The following is a 16,839-nucleotide window of genomic DNA, read 5'->3' on the forward strand; positions in this document are numbered from 1 at the left end:
TTTTATATCAAAAACATCGGAATCTTTCACAGAAATACTGTGGGACCTGTTATTTGCCAAAGCACCCAAACATCAAGATGATTTAAATCTACTGCAGCATGGCTGAAATGTGTCTCTAAAGAGGTAGCTGCAGCCCTTTGGAATCGCCGAGACTTCAGTAATGCAATGAATTCATTTGTCTTGTGTGCAGTTTAATAACACAAAGAGCGTTAATCTCAGTGCCATTACACAAACCAGTGAGAATACCGTTTCAATCTAATGTATCCTTGTTCGTATAGTCCATTCTCAGATGCTTTGAGGAGTTCCAGATGGCGGCTATAAAAGAGAAATATGCCAACATCCAGTGAGAGGATATAAAATGAGCTTATGTCATTAGGGATACCTGAGCCGACGCCAGTTTAGTGTGCAGCAGGTGCAGTGTTGTACAGTTAAATCCACTGTAATATTGCCACTGAGGTCTTTTATGGATCAACACTAAATACTGTTAATTAGAAAACAAACACATCACTGATAGCTGTTTTTTTTCAGCTTGGTGCACGTGTACAGGCTAAAATAGTGTTCAGATTATTGCCAGGGTTTCTTGGATAGGTTCGACATGACACAACATGCTACCTAACAGGCCATCTGTTATTGTGCTCATTCTCAGTTTCCCTCACTCTTAAGCAACATGATGGGAACATTATCACAAGTACCTTTATCACTTCCTGGTTGAGACTCAAAATCTACTTTATATTTGACTGCTCAAAAAGGAACTTAACGCAACAGTATCGCACTACTACTATGCCGAAAGACTGATATTCACAACCCATGCACATTCTTCATCTAAACTGGCCTGCTTGTTCCATTTTCACTGCAATGTAATTCCCTGTAGGTTCATTTTCTGTTGGTCTAGTAAATTTAGCACCTCAGCCTAGTTATTATTCAAATGCATGCAGAGACAAACAAGCTCAGAAACAAATGTGAGGTCCAACACAACAGGATGCATAAATAATTCCTTAATTTATCAATATAATGACTGAGGTTAGTCTTTAGAGAAAATGACTGATACACTGAATGTTACATTATTACCATGTGGAGTTTTTTTGATGTTGCTAAGCTAAACATGCATCACACAACAAAGTGTGTTTTTGAGAGGCAACAAAGAAAAATAGAGTATGAATTAATTTACACAGACTTTAATATCTTTATTTACAGATGAATCATTGACATATTTATCTGTTGGCGTAGTTAACATGATGCAAGATTTTCAAACTCGTTTGGAACCGTTTCCATCCAGACTTGTCACAGGTTGTGTTACTGCTCAACATGTTTTTTTTGTTTGTTTGTTTTCTCTCAGTTTAAAAACAAGAATCCAAATGTATTCCTGTAGGAGGCCAAAACCAAATAAAAATTTTTTAAAAATGTGTGCATGGGGGAGGCGGAGTGGTGGAGGGACAGGTGAAGTGAGCCATGTCAAGAAAAAGTGTTGGGAAAAGGATGTGGGTATTTCCTGCAGGACCTTTGGGCCCGTCAGCTGTCGAGTGCAGATGAGGGGGAAACGTGGCATGTAAAGAAGTATGGCTACTGTGTGAACACCTCTGTGACACCCTGAGCTGCTTTCAAGAACACGGAAAAAGCCGACCTGCATGGTTTATTAAATAATTACAGCATGTGCATTTACTGTATTGACTTTTAACCCCATTTTAATGTGCTCAATTCATGCCATTACTGTCCTAAAAAAACTCCAAAAGTTCAACAAAAACAGTAGTATCCATAGCATGTAATGTCTGTTGTACAAAAACACAAAAAATCTCCACCACAAAACAAAATGCAATACTTTGCTTTGTGAGCTTGATATGTGAAGTGAATTACTGTCATGCAGCATTGCATCTGTCAAAAAACAATAATAATTCATGAGTGTCCCAAATCTTAATTTTCACTTCATCATAGAGCACGCTATACCATCAAAAAGACTATTAAGTTTTTTAAATTTGGGGATTAGTGAACTAGCAAAGGTAGTGATTTTAGATGCAGTTCATGGAATTATTCACATGTTTAGAACTCGGCTTAATCCTTTTTTTGAAAACAGGCCCAAAAGTGTGTAAAATCAGGACCAGGTCCAAAAGAGCCCCCTTGGATGGCCTGACTTTCTCCAACAAAGGTTATCACAAATGAAAGTAAATGCACTGCATAGGCAAGGATAAGCTGCTGACAGCCGCTTCTTGGACCGAGCCAGAAAAGCTGGGAGATTGGCAGATGTGGGCGGGGTCTTAAGTCTGGCATTTGCTTCAAAGACTGGGAGATATGGTTGGATTTCTGATTGTAGCACTGAGTGGAATGTTGAATGAACTAAAAGAAACCAGTGATAAGAGCTCACAGAGCATTGATTGGAGTGTGGTACAGCAGAGGTGATGAGTACAGAGGAGAGATGCCACACAGAGGGGATAAAGGAGGAGCTGGAGAGGAGGGGAAGCGTGGAGGCGAGAAGTCCACTGTGAAACAGAGGGTGTGATGGGGGGAGAGACGCCTTCAGACAGCGGGAATTTGGAGGGGAGAGGTGTGAGGAGGGAGAGGTGGGGATTACGGGAAGATGAAGAGGGTGTCAAAATTCAGTTGCTGAGCAGTAGCTCTGTCGCTGTCTCCACGTCCCAGGATTTCGACGACAATGCCACTATTACTGCATTCTGGGGACAGAAACAGAACCAGTCACAACTCTAGTTTTACTCTGCAGTGCAATGCACAGTAGGGGAGAGAAAAAGTTCAGATATGCTTACTTTTTCAAAGCCCATGGCACAGAGTTTGTCTATTTTGCGTGTGTACTCCGGACTGGAGACAGGAGCGCCTGCATAGACGTGAGACCAGAGTCTCGCTGTCTGTTTAAACATCTCTGGATTCTGCTTGTACTGTATAATAAATAAATGTGAAAAACACCTTTACATTTGTGTGGAAAAGGTTCAGCACAGCACTGTCACAACTCTAACACGTCATATTTGTATTTGCTTCATATTCAAGTTATAGAGGTGTGTTTTCACTTTCTCTGGACTGTCAAGAGAAAATGGCAGATTTCAAATATAAGGAAACACGAAAAAGCACATTATGACAGAGTTTTCGTTACATAATTAAAAATATTCATGGCAACAATTGTTATTACATCCCTTCGAGGTAGTGCACTTATGATTCATCTGTACTACTGTGCATATCTTGCAACAAAACAGATGACTAATGACATAATTCTGCAAGAGGAACTAGGAGACCTGCAGTCTGCCCAGAGCTGCCAAGCTCTCCGTTTCCATGCTGTGTGGGCATTCTTCTGTTTTAATGGAGAGTGTAGATCTCATATCATCACAAACCATTAGTAGTGAAATATATGTAAATATGAGGAACTAGTACGCTTATCAGATTTGTACAGATGTACTCAACGTACCTTATGCAGTAAAGGAGCAATTAGTACAAAATGTTAAGGCAGTATTTTTTTAAGCTATTTGAGAATTTAAGGTGCTACATCTTCAAAATTACCTAAACAGAGCTCAGATTTCCATTTAATACTTGGTCTGCAACCAACTGTTTAACACTAAATCATGTCAAATGAAAACCACAAACCTCACTGACACCAGATACAAGATTTAACTGCTTCACTGACAGCTTGTGCGCTTCATTGTGATGTGTGTTGGTCACAAATAGATGACTGTTACTCACTTTACAGGGGATTAGTGATTGTTAGTAGGTGTAATAATGTGCTCAGTAGAGTAGGATAATCTTTTCACCAACAAAAGCAGGCAAAGGGCAAACAGCTCCCTGTCTACACATAGTATTTAAATAAGTTTCACATTACTGGTGTAGCACCAGATACTATTTAACCTGTAACAATAATTAGTGTTGAGCACAGGAAAAAAAACATACAATTGTGAACTTGACATAAATATTTAAATTTAAAAAAAAAAAAAAAAAAATCAAACTTGCCTATGTCAATTAACGCAAGGGATTCATTTAAGGCCATTGTTTCCTCTAAGTCAAGTGGTGAATAATGCATCATGTTAATGTTCTAAACAGGATGAACCAATTTCTCCAGCGATTTTTAGTTAACATGAGACATTCTGAGGCTTTAAGAGGAGTCTGCCATATAGACACTACCAGTCAAGGGTTTGGACACACCTTCCCATTTAATGTTTTTTCTTTGTTTTCATGACTGTTTACATTGTAGATCCTCAATGAAGGCATCAAAACTACGAATTACCACATATGGAATTATGTAGTAAAAAGTGTGAAATAAGTCAAAACATGCATTCTTCAAAATAGCCACCCTCTGCTTTGATTACTGCTTTGCACACTCTTGGCATTCTCTCAATGAGCTTCATGAGGTAGTCACCTGAAATGGTTTTCCAACACTCTTGGAGGAGTTCCCAGAGATGCTGAGCACTTGTTGGTCCTTTTGCCTTCACTCTGTGGTCCATCTCATCCCAAACCATCTGGACTGGGTTTAGGTCAAGTGACTGTGGAGGCCAGGTCATCTGATGCAGCACTCCATCATTCTCCTTCTTGGTCAAATAGCCCTTACACAGCCTGGGGGTGTGTTTGGGGTCATTGTCCTGTTGAAAAACAAATGATGGTCCAACTAAACGCAAACCGGATGGGATGCCATGTTGCTGCAGGATGCTGTGGTAGCCATGCTGGTTCAGTGTGCCTTCAGTTTTGTATAAATTCTCAACAGTGTCATCAGCAAAGCACCCCTGCACTATCACACCTCCTCCTCCATGCTTCACAGTGGGATCCATGCATGTAGAGACCATCCGTTCACATTTACTGCGTCACACAAAGACACAGAAGGTGGAACCAAAGATCTCAAATTTTGACTCATCAGACCAAAGCACAGATTTCCACTGGTCTAATGTCCATTCCTTGTGTTTCTTGGCCCAAACAAATCTCTTCTGCTTGTTGCTTTTCCATCGTAGTGGTGTTTTAGCAGCTATTTAGCCATAATGGCCTGATTGGTGCAGTCTCCTCTGAACAGTTGATGTAGAGATGTGTCTGCTACTAGAACTCTGTGTGGCATTTATCTGGGCTCTAATCTGAGGTGCTGCTAACTTGTGATTTCTGAGGCTGGTGACTCGGATGAACTTATCCTCTGCAGCAGAGGTGACTCTTGGTCTTCCTTTCCTGGGGCAGTCCTCTTAAGAGTCAGTTTCATCGTAGGGCTTGAAGGTTTTTGCGACTGCCCTTGGGGACACATCCAAAGTTTTTGCAATTTTCTGGACTGACTGGCCTTCAGTTCTTAAAGTAATGATGGACTGTTGTTTCTCTTTACTTAGCTAATTGGTTCTTGGCATAATATAGACTCTAAAAGTTGTCAAATGGGGCTATCAGCTGTGTACCAACCTGACTTCTGCACAACACAACTGATGGTCCCAACCCCATTAAGAAGGCAAGAAAGTACACAAATTAACCTTGACAAGCCATACCTAGGAATTGAAAACCATTTCAGGTGACTACCTCATGAAGCTTACCGAGAGAAGACCAAGGGTCGTCAAAGCAAAAGTTGGCTACTTTGAGGAATCTAAAGTACAAAACATATTTAGAGTGATTTCACAATTGTTTGTTTGCTACATAATTCTACGTATCTTGCTTCATAATTTGATATCTTCAGTATGTATCTACAATGCAGAAATTAATAAAAGTAGTAAAAATAAAGAAAAAACATTGAATGAGAAGGTGTGTCCAAATTTTTGACTGGTTGTGTGTGTGCATATGTGTGTGTATATATATATATATATATATATATATATATATATATATATATATATATATATATATATATATATATATATATATATATATATATATACACATATATATATAAAATAATTTTTAAAAAATTTAAGAAATCTGGCATATACACTAGAGTTCAAAGAAAGTGCATCACCCCTGAAAACTGTAATTGTCCTCTGAATAACTTATGTATATGACAAGATTTCTTATAGATTGCATCAGAAAAGATTGACACACACAAGCAATGACGTAATCTTGCATCAGCTGTGGCTTTCAGTGATAGAAAGACGCTCTGCAAGAATCACAGTCATTCTTTACGTGCGTCAGGATGGAGTCTAGTGAGCATTTTATTGAGTTTTTCACTTAAAATTATCAACTAAAGTGACTTAAGGCCATCTGATACTTTTAAATGTTAAGAAATGTTAGGTTTATATTTATGATGCTTACACTGAACACAACACACCATCAGAAAAAAATTCAAAATATGAAATACCTAGGTGATACACTTTCTTTGAACACTAATGTGTATATTACACAACTGTGTGGCCACAACCAAGGATTATTTTCATTATCAGTAAATCTGACAATTATTTGTCAGATTCTATCTAATTGACTTAATACAATGTCTTACTTTGTCCAACTACCAGCATGTAAGAACATAAGATCAAGAAAAGAAGATTGTTCAAAAATAGATGCCACTAGATGCCACTTAGTTTTCCACCCATCAGTGATTACAGCTCTACAGCTGCCATTCCTTCCAAGTTCTCTTTACTATCTGGAAAAACTTTGTTTCCTCAGATGCCACAGAAAATAAATAAAACTGAAATCACAGTATTTCTGACAAAAACTTCCAATGATGCTACAATATTTAGGGTACATTCACTTTGTTAACAGAAGGCAGTTCATAAAAATGTAATAACAACCACTAGTAATGGTTTAGGAGGTTCGGTTAGGTAAAAGAATTCAGCATTCAAAAGTGAAAACACGTACCTGATTGGCTACCACTGCGTCCTGTGGATCATCTGGTTCGGCAGCTGCCAGTAAGGCTTGTAATGACAAGAGGACAGTCCTCAGTGTCATAGCTGCTGCCCTGAAACAAAAGACATGCTACTGTTTAATGCATCCACCACTGATAGCAAACTTTCTTCATGGTATCTACAGATGTGTTTTCTAAACACACTGAAAGATCCTTGATCCATGTGTGCCTGAACACTTTATTTGGGCTTGATGATAACAGCAACTAATGTGTCCACATTATTAAGCTCAGTGATTCAGTTAACATTGTTAGACTTCTTTTTTTATATTGCATCAATGTTATCAAATTAACTTTTGACAAGTCATTATGAGCAACTTAAAATCGGTTATGTCTTTGGTAGGACAAGGAAATACTGTCTTACACAACTACAAAAGTATTTCATAATCAAGCAAAGAATGCGAAGAATGTTGGTGCTCACGTACTCACCACTGGTCTTTGAGAATGTCCAGACATATTGCACCTGTGACTGAGCTGATGTTGGGATGCCAGATCTTCGTGATAAACCGCACCTAAGATATTAATAGAAAAACAGGATGAAGAAAATTACTTGTGGATTAGCACAGTAACAGAATATTTTGCTTAGGAATAGTCATCAGTATCAATACCAGTAATATAACCCTACCTTAGGTGGATTGAATGGATATGTCTCTGGAATTTTAATTTCTAGTTGATATCTACCCCCTGGAAGAAATGAAATGGTTACTGCAACAATTTAAGGATTGGGACAGGGATATTTAAGTGTGCAATGTCAGGCTGAATGTTATGAAGCTAATTCTTTTAGCTGACATTTCTGAGGATTAAATTCGTTAGTTGGTGAGGCCTCAAAATCACGTTGGTGTCAGCGACGTCAAATACCACCAAATAAAGTTGTGCAACCATGCATTCAGGTTAGCAGGCAGTGTGTCTACAAGAGCCCCTCACCTTCATATGGCGTGTCAGGTGGCCCTGCTATCTCCCCTTTAAGTTCTGTGAAGTTCTCATCCACCAGATCTACCTTTATCTGGTTTTTGCTCGTCTGGAAGGGTGAAAAAGCAAAGAAGCATTACAACTTCTGCAGATAGACAGATTGCAAAGCGTTAAGCTAGCATGCTGTCAAACACAAACCTGCCTATGCAGCATAAGTTGACACCCCCCGCAGCACTAGCCAAAGTTGACCTCAACTTGTTGCACACATCGTACAGATCTACATAATAGGTTCTCTAACGTTAGTACAGTTGAGTCCATACGGGATGAAGAGGGTACATGTGAAGAGTGTACTTTAAATACCACTACAACACCAAACTATCTTTGCTAGGGCTACCCCTGCTAGCTTAGCGACCACAGAAGGCATGGTAAGCTAGTCAATAATGTTAGCAATATAAACTTGAGGCTCATTAAATTCCAGTACTGCTTTAAAATTGTAATAAACTGCGTTCAAGCAACAGTAACTTTCTTGGCTTTAACTCCCCAAGAGTGGCATTTTAATAGCTATCGCTGGCGACTAATCGTAAAGCTGGAGGAGCAGTCGTGTCTGGTACAGTTAGCTGCAGCTACTAGCTCGGCGATTAGCAAGCTGACAGCTGAGCCAGCGACGCGTCACTCTCATTCAGCCTCGTAGCCACAGAAAGAACAAATAAAAGCCGCCACTTCAACATTCAAACGTGACAACCAACCTCTTCGCTTTTGAGCACCTCCTTGAATTCCCGTTTTATCCTCTGAACTGCGATGTTGGCCATGGTTCCCCCGTGTTCCCGTCCGGTTGGGGCCTCGTCGCCGTCCGACCTGACTAACGTTAGCTAACGCTGCTAGCTCGTTCTGCCTACAGTCGCTCTGCACTTTTTGGACACAACCTCAAAAATAACAGCTGCACCGTCGTTCGCCGTCAGTGCCGTCAGTCCCCGGGATCAGTGTGGAGTTATAGTTTGTTAAAAATAAGCTTGACTCGTGTCTCTCATCTCAAATCTGTAGCAGCACAATGGTTGGTGGTACTGAAAACATTTTAATACCAAACTGCATGCAGTCTGGAGGAGAGGGGGTCATGTGACCTGTATTGCCATCCTGAACGCCTTCTCTGATTGGCTAATCTGCTCACGCTGAATAATTAATTATTGTTATCGTTATTATTATGATGACAAATTTACCATTTAAATAAATGGTGGGATAAAGACCCTATCACATTATCTACTGTGAGGATTTAGCTAACTGATTTAAACATTACAGTTAAAACCATACTAAATTATTCATGGTATGCTGCAGTTTCGATGGTGTTCGATTCTTATTTCGCTGTAGCGCATAAAATTCACCATTTATACATGTAGACACGGTAAAAAAAAATAAAAATAAAAAAATCAATGGAGGGAATCTTAAAAGTGTGGCTCATATGCATTCTCATGAACACTAGTTGTTTTCCAGTTCTTTACAGTTTACAAAAGTAAACAGTCAACAGCTGTTTTAGTTTGATGATTCTAGCAAAACCTGTGTGAGTCTCTCGTATAGATTTTAGATTGAAGTCACAGTTATACACTTTTAAAGACACCTTGATATCTTAAAAGAAAATGTTTTATTCTTGACAGAGCAGAAAATCCTCAGAGAAGAACTTTATTAGAACAATTACTCATTCAAAGATATGGTAATACAGCAGACATTAAGATATGGTTTCAATTTAGCTGCATTTAATACTTTAATATACTGGAAAGAACCTCAACCAACAATCATGGTAACTTTTAGTATGTTATCCCACTAATAAGCATCCACAGGCAAGTTATTTAATGTACTACTTTGTATTTTTCCTATTTTTAACATAAGACTGACTGATTTTTTCAGAATCTTTCATCCATAGATTTTGGTTTCATCGCAGCTGCAAATGATGACACTAGGGGGCATCATTGTCTCATGGAGAATCAGTTTGTAGCAAACAGTAAATGCAGTGTTGGAATACAGTGAGGACCACTTGAAACTTTTTTTAAAAAATTTAAATCTGAACTAAACTTATAATACATCATATAAAAATTAAATTACAGTTAATAATCTGTACAATGGCTTATGAGCATCACAGACTGATTTTATGACAATGCTACAGTCATGGCATTGACATGTTTTCTCTAAGGTTTGCACTGATTAAAAGCCTGTCTACATATTTATAGTAAACCCTTAGCTCACATAATCAGCCATTAGGCTTTGTAAAACAACAACATGTCAGCTAGCTAGTGCCTTTCAGTATTCATGGTCATGTAACCGAAGACACACACAAAAATGCCCTACTATGACTCTGTGTCTAAACAACAAGTAAAATGAATGTAGACATTTTTTTCTGGTCGTTGGTAAACCCATCACACATCTGTCACAACAGCAAAAACAGGCACTAATGGAGCAGACACAAGTATAGATTGTGAATAAGCCACATACTTTGTCTACCACATATTACTGAGTCAATCTGTCCTACAGTTTGCCTTGAAGGACAGGTGGACACAAACACACCGGTGCTCCTTCCCTTCTTCTCCTCTGGTCCATCCTCCTCTTCCCTCTCCCTCTGCTTCCTGTTTGGTTTCTCTTGGTGATGAAGACAAAGATGACAAGTGCTGCCAGGATAACAGCTGTTATCAGGAGGCAGCCTCCAAAAACCAGCATTGCTTTGTTCTCGAACATCCATAAACACACAGAGCAACGTTCGTGCAGCTCAGTTGGCCTGCAGGTCTGCGTTGTGTCATTATTGGGGAAACCGCTGTGAGTAATGATTTCTCTGTAGACAGCAATGGAGGCTTTGGCTTTGGTTTGGTGTTGAGTGGAGGTGAAGAGACCAAACTGGGGGGCGTGTCGATCTTGTAGCTTCCACACATAGAAGCCCTGCAAGTTGACTCCATCTAGGTGCCAAGCTGAAAACAAACAGAATCAAGCAGTAAAAGTTAGATTGTATATTAACCCTCCAATCTCTCTGCCTTGTCCAACAATATAAATACTTCATAATAATAAAAAACAAATTACAAACTCTGCTTGCTTGTTTATTAACTCATGTTAGAAAACATAATGCTTGCATGTGCAAAAACAGAAGAGCCATAAAAGGGCAAAGTATGAACACAGGACTGATGAAACTGTCGCTCCTGTTTTTCTCTCCTTTCCTTTCTGTTTTTATGACCCTCACGGTTTCTCATTAAGTGTGAGGTTTTATAGTAGGAAGCAATAAGGTCATTAAACCTGTATTACTTGTGTGGCTGGACCTGTGTCTCAACATCCTGAATGCTGCAGTCTGGTCATTTTGTTCCTACGCAAACATGATAACGCAATACGTTCTGGATTTGAAATGCACGCCTCACCTTTGAGAGCCTCCTGCAGGTAGCTCCTGAGGTAGTATTGCCTGAGTGTATCCTCAACGGGAGCCTGATCATCAACCCCACTTCCTGTGACAATGATAGGCAGAGCTCCTCCATATCTCTGCGTCATCCAGCTCAGCATCTTTCTAAGGCCCCAGGGTACAAGAGCCTGCCCCAGACTGGAGGAGGGCCAGGTAGGATCAGAAAGGGTCAAACAGTCATGATCAGGGGACGGTCTCTGCTGAAAACTGGACTGTGTGTGGGGATGTGGAGACACCAAACGGGTGGTAAAATGGTTCAGTGCAATAAAACTTAATGCCCCCCTCAGCTCCTCCTTCTCAGTCTCAGTAAAACTAGGAAGAGGAGATCCGGGGAGGCCCATTACTCGAGCTCTCTCCTCCAGGTATGCCTTCATTTCATGTGGGTAGTCGCCCTTCCACTGCTTCTCCTCATGTCTAGTCCCCAGCAATGGGTCTAAGAAACGACCAAGTTCAAACAGGAGAAATCTTTCTGCTGCAGCCATATGTGATTCCAGGAATGGGTTGGCAGGTTTGGCCCAGTCGGCATGTAGTGCAAGTGATACCAGACCTCGCTGTTGTCTGTAGTATTCCCTCTCATATAGCCTATAGGCTTTTGCGTGAGCCAGAAGAAGGTTGTGAGCTGCTTGATGCTTCTCTTCTCCAGTAGAATAAACATCTATCAATCTGTTTGGCTCATTAATGGTGATCCAGTATTGAACCCAGGTACCCAGCTCCTTGTAGCATAGTGCTGCGTACTTCTGAAAAGCTTCCACTGTGCTGTAGTTGAGCCAATCCCCAGAGGCATGCAGTGGCGCTGGCAAGCCCAGATTTGGAACTTTATGTGTCGGGTAGTACAAGATAACAACAGCTTCCAGGTCCAGCTTCTTGAGCTCGGTCAGGACACATCGGTAGTACCTTTCAGAAGTATAGTGTGTAGAGAAAGAGACAGAGTCAGATAGATGTAGTGGCCATCAACCTTAAATTGTTCTCAATCTGAGCTGAAATTGTGAGCACTAAAATAATGAACATTAATGTTTGTGTGTTAGTGTATTTCTACCTCAGAGCTTCAGTGTTCACATTAGAAAGGTCTCCCTGGGGTAAAATCAGAGACCAGTTTAGAGCAAAGCGATAGTGAGATGCCCCAGTGGATGCAAACAGGCGAAGATGACCATGAATAGCCAAATAGTCAGTGCACTGGGCTCGTCTGGTGTGGAGCTTCACTCCTGGGACTGGATGCAATGATCCGTCTCCTGTCAGGTTCCAGCTGTACACATGCGGGTCTGTAAACTGTGGGGAGAAAGGGTAGAAGTGGACCTACAAAAACAAAACAAGAGAAGAGTAGAAATTACTATTTTATTTCTTCCCTTGTATGTAGCATTATTGCAGTTGTTGTGTCATTCAGTCTCTCTTATCTTACCTGTAAAGTCGAGTCAGCGATACCCCAATGAAATTCACAGGGAAAATGGCCTGTAAACTCTGTGGAGGTTTCCTCACTTGGGAAACCATTGTCAGCAACAACTTGCCTGTAGTACTGGGCAGAGGTCTTGGGGGTCCTGGTTCTATCTTGCTGGCTAAAGTCGACATAGAAAAGGCCTCGCCTAATAGTGTAGCCATAATTCCACTCAAATCCATCAACCAATGACCAGGCAGAGTAGCCAAACACCTGCACACCATCAAACCTGACAGCTGTTAAAGACAAACACAGCAATAACAGAGTGACAGGAACTTACGTATTTGTTTTATAATAATTGTATTGCTTTATTTAACTCCTATTTGTAAGGTCTTCACAATGCTCTGCTCACCTCGCAAGACTTGGTTGATAAAACTCTTCATCAGATAGATGGCCACTGTGTCTTCCCTTCCCACTCTGGCTTCAGAGAACCAGCCTCCTTCAGCCACCAGCACACTTGGGTCCCCATACTCCAGCTTTATCCAGCCCAGGAGGCGTCGCAGGTCTGGGGTCACAGTCTGCCCATAGTGGACCAGGTTCCGGCCCAGACGAAGGTTATTAGGTCCAAAGGACACAGCAAAAAAGTCAGCAGTTTTCTGCACCCAGAGCTTCTCCTCAGGAGTGAATGTGGGCAGAAGAGCCCCGTGTTTATCTTTCAGTGAGACTGGGTAGTCCCCATTTCCAAAGATGGGATTGGCAAACCAACCAAGGACAGCCTCTACTGACTGCTGACAAAGCCCAACATTGGCAGCTGTGGTTTGGCCTCTTTGAGGTTCTACCCAGTGGGAACCCAGGACAATGGATACTTTACCCATCTGAGTTGAGCGGAAGTGGTTGTTATAGGTGTGCCATGCTTTGGCGTGTGCCTGGAAAAAACAGCAGCAGACACATTATAATGACATTTATAGATTATCAATACAACATAATCACAGTACAACATGCTTATTTCACTGAAAAAATGTTGATATGTCTCTACAGGAGGGGGAAAAAATGATGGAAATATACAATTAATGATGGCCAAATTCCCTTTATTTGTTTCTGTTGTGGTCTGGTCTTGGTTAGTCTTATTTTGAAAATCCCCTTTCCTTGTGTGTCGCTTGTGATTTTATTTCATCCCGTTGTCTATTTTGATTGCCCTCAATAGTTCCACCTGTGTCGCCTGTGTCTCATTTCTCAAATTAGTGCTGGGTATAAATTGTCTTGTCTTTCTCACTGTCTTTGCTGGTTCATTTGTTTTGTCTCCCGGAATACCTGCCTGTTTACAATCTGTTTGCATACCTCCTGTTCACCTGCTTGCGTTCCCTGGCTGATTTCTGGCTTGTGTTCGTTGTGTTTGGTTTTTGTATCTCTTCAGGTTTCTTGTTCATTTTGTTTGTTTGGATTAGTTTCCTCAGCTATGGACAGATTCTACAATTATCTTGTGTTTGCTCCCCAACCTCTGTTAACTAAGTTTATTTAATTAAAATATTTTTGTGCCTGCCATGGTGCTGCAGTGAGGTCTTTTGTTGTCTGATTTCCCCGCAATAGCTACAGTTTCTGGGTGCTGATAAATGTGCATGACAACCCACTGTCACTGTTATGGTTTACTGGGATACATGAATTGGTACAAGGCTGTTATGATTAAATTACATATGTGGTAAAATAGTTGCACTTTTATTGCTATGACAAATCAGAAACAGGTCTATCATGCTGTTCAAACACAGCAAAACATTAAACTACCCACAAAGCAACCATCTCTGCCAAGATTACACACATTTTTGAATGTGTAATATTAATAGAAAATTGAAAATTTGAGTGTTAATACTTGTCTTGATTCTACATCAAAAGACACAGTGAGTGTAAAATCAAGTAACTGTTTTTGTCTAAGTTTTTTTCTAAGTATTGTAAAAGCAGCAGTGGAAATAGAGTAATCAGCTCTAACTCTGGCAAGATATCACTTAGCTATTCGCAAAACGTGATTCATATTTGTGATAGGTTCTTGCAATATCACAGCAATGAACAGATACATCAGAGAGAAAGTTTCAAATGGGACTAATAATAGAACTCCTTCGACAGCAGTAATAGTGCAATAAAAAAGTAACTTATTATGCAGCCATAAATTACTTTTTACTCCGTGTTTGTTGTACGCAAACCATCTGTGCCTGACTGCACAAACAGTGATTATTAATGAACCATATCTCCATGACTTCCTGACACACACTGTTTCTCTCCAGCACAAAAGTGCTGATGTGGTGGACTTTGACCGCAATGTCTCTGTAAGTGTCCTGTTTGCTGATGACAAATCTATCAATATAAATGTGATTCACTAGTCGTAAAGGGAACTAAATTTAAAATGAGCGGGGAGGTTTTGCACTTGATTGCTCTAGTTGTACAGTTAAGCTACATTAAATGTGGCTTCCTGTCTACATTTTCTTCACTGTTTTGTGACCTAAAATCCCTTCAAAGACATAAACATTCATTGACATCATAAACTGATAAAGCTGCAGGAGTTCAAAGTTTACAGACAGTCCATGTACATGAAAGGAGAAATTCTGCATGTTGCTACAACCGAGGTAAATAATTCACACACTGAGTTCACATTAGTGTACAATTTCTATAGAACTTTTGAGGTGACTCTGTATCACTTACCCTGATCAGGTTGTGGGCCACAATGAGAGAACCAGCTGGACCTCCTTTCTCTCCAGGAGCGTGTACACCTGTCCCATAGCCCTGCACAGCCATTAGAAATGGATTGTGCATTGTGAGCCAGTACCTAACACGACTCCCAAATGTGTGGAAACAAAAGGCAGCATAGTCCTCAAAAAGTTCCACCAGCGTGTCATTTTTCCAGCCTCCAAATCGCTCCTGCAGCATCTGAGGCAAGTCCCAGTGATGGAGAGTAACTATGGGCTCGATTCTCTTTTCCAAAAGCTTCTCTATGAGGCAGCTGTAGTACTCCACAGCAGCTGGATTGGGGTGACCTCTAGCATTCCCATCAGGAAAGAGCCTGGGCCAGGAGAGAGAGAAAGAGTATGATCTTACACCAAGATATTCCAACGCATTCACATCTTCTTCCCAGCGATTGTAGCTGTCACTCGCCACATTAGCAGTCTCTCTATCCAAATTCTCAGTGACAGAAGAGTGGGTGAAAGAGTCCCAGATGGAGGGGCTTTTCCCATCCTGGTTCCAGGCTCCTTCAGTCTGGTAAGCAGAAGTCCCAGAGCCCCAGAGGAACCCCGAAGGGAAGGTGTCATGAAGGAAAGATTGGTCTTTGATGATGGGGTCCAGCTTTGGCTGCAGCCAGATATTCCTGCCCTCCCCAGAAGAACAGGCTTCCTTGTTCCAATGACACAACAAAAGTAGGAGAGAGAGTAAGAGGCTCTGACATGTGGGTAGAAAAGGACGGTTCAGCATAGTGGAGGAGTCTTGTTTCAGAAATCCACTTTGAGGGGACATCAGTCAGCTGTTTTTAATATAATAAATCCTCTTGTGATTGACAAGAGATCCATATTGTCGGTGAGGAAGGGGGAGAAGTGGTCAAATCCAGCAGAGGGAAGCATTGGAGGCCCCGAGGTGCTGCAGTATCCATCTGACAACTGGGTTCGTCTTCCCTATCTCTCCCTCGGTGTACTTGTGCTCCCACTCAGCCCCTCCCTATCACATAATGTTCACACATACAAAGGTTGACTCATATCCACACACACTTGTATTACTATACGTCTGAGAGGTTTCCAGTGAATTATTTTCACCTGTGCTTCCAAAAACACCCCATTACCCTTTGGTTATATCACTAAATAACCAGAAAAAAACTGAGAATCACAACTCAGCACAACTTAAAAAGATATCACAGAGCAAACCTTGTGAGGACGCACATACAGGCACAGAGATCACAGGCACAAGCTGTAAAGAACCTTCTTGTGTCAATAATTAGCTTGTACTCTGATCTTTGCTTCAAAACTAAGTAGTACTTCACATTGTGGGCTATCTGTTTCCAATAAACATGCACAGAGTGTTTGATTGCACTGAGTTAACAGATTCCAGTTTTCTAATATATATTTAAACACACCACGAGCACATATTTCTTGCATAAGCTGCGATGACAATACAAAGTAGCACTGCAGGATACTGAAACAATAGGCTGTTTTTTTGTTGTCTTGTGGCCGAGAAGCTGCTGATCACATCTGGAGTGTTGGTTCCAGATTTGATCAAACCATACCAGGTGAGAACAGTGACACCTGCTCGTATTTCCTTATTCAATTTAGCTCCACTCCGTGTATAAACACCAGTCACTGACCCAAGGCAAAAACAGCACGGCTAGACTAAAAA

The 16,839-nt window shown here is 40.8% G+C and overlaps 2 protein-coding genes across 3 annotated transcripts; both read right to left on the bottom strand.

Annotated features, from left to right (window-relative positions):
• Positions 1–1,159: 1,159 nt before the first annotated feature.
• ube2ka (ubiquitin-conjugating enzyme E2Ka (UBC1 homolog, yeast)) lies at positions 1,160–8,781 on the bottom strand. 2 transcript variants are annotated; one of them, XM_023275707.3, is made up of 7 exons: positions 8,431–8,771; positions 7,700–7,793; positions 7,401–7,459; positions 7,205–7,287; positions 6,733–6,832; positions 2,754–2,882; positions 1,160–2,663 (listed from the first exon to the last, which is right to left on the bottom strand). In XM_023275707.3, exons 1-7 carry the CDS (start codon positions 8,491–8,493, stop codon positions 2,589–2,591), a joined length of 603 nt encoding a protein of 200 aa, XP_023131475.1. In that variant the 5' UTR covers positions 8,494–8,771; the 3' UTR covers positions 1,160–2,588. The 2 variants fall into 2 exon arrangements, with proteins under 2 accessions (XP_023131475.1, XP_054872834.1); XM_055016859.1 differs by lacking the exons at positions 1,160–2,663; positions 2,754–2,882 and adding an exon at positions 2,897–4,565 and having other exon boundaries at positions 8,431–8,781.
• Positions 8,782–9,298: 517 nt separating this feature from the next.
• On the bottom strand, positions 9,299–16,371 carry klb (klotho beta). Its single transcript, XM_023275706.3, has 6 exons — positions 15,163–16,371; positions 12,887–13,400; positions 12,502–12,770; positions 12,142–12,398; positions 11,068–11,999; positions 9,299–10,629 (listed from the first exon to the last, which is right to left on the bottom strand). The coding sequence occupies exons 1-6, from the start codon at positions 15,967–15,969 to the stop codon at positions 10,196–10,198; spliced, it is 3,213 nt and encodes a 1,070-aa protein (XP_023131474.1). The 5' UTR covers positions 15,970–16,371; the 3' UTR covers positions 9,299–10,195.
• Positions 16,372–16,839: the final 468 nt, after the last annotated feature.

Source organism: Amphiprion ocellaris, chromosome 13 (assembly GCF_022539595.1).
Source record: "Amphiprion ocellaris isolate individual 3 ecotype Okinawa chromosome 13, ASM2253959v1, whole genome shotgun sequence".
Classification (NCBI taxonomy): domain Eukaryota; kingdom Metazoa; phylum Chordata; class Actinopteri; family Pomacentridae; genus Amphiprion; species Amphiprion ocellaris.

Bases quoted from the DNA above. Each gene is read 5' to 3' on its own strand.
- ube2ka (XM_055016859.1), bottom strand. From the start codon at position 8,493: ATGGCCAACATCGCAGTTCAGAGGATAAAACGGGAATTCAAGGAGGTG. The intron at 7,288-7,400 runs GTAGGGTTATAT...TTAATATCTTAG, and splicing joins ATCCATTCAATCCACCTAAG to GTGCGGTTTATCACGAAGAT. The intron at 6,833-7,204 runs GTGAGTACGTGA...CTTTTGTTTCAG, and splicing joins GACATTCTCAAAGACCAGTG to GGCAGCAGCTATGACACTGA.
- klb (XM_023275706.3), bottom strand. From the start codon at position 15,969: ATGTCCCCTCAAAGTGGATTTCTGAAACAAGACTCCTCCACTATGCTG. The intron at 12,000-12,141 runs GTAGAAATACAC...TACTTCTGAAAG, and splicing joins GTGAACACTGAAGCTCTGAG to GTACTACCGATGTGTCCTGA. The intron at 10,630-11,067 runs GTGAGGCGTGCA...GTTTGTTTTCAG, and splicing joins CCTGCAGGAGGCTCTCAAAG to CTTGGCACCTAGATGGAGTC.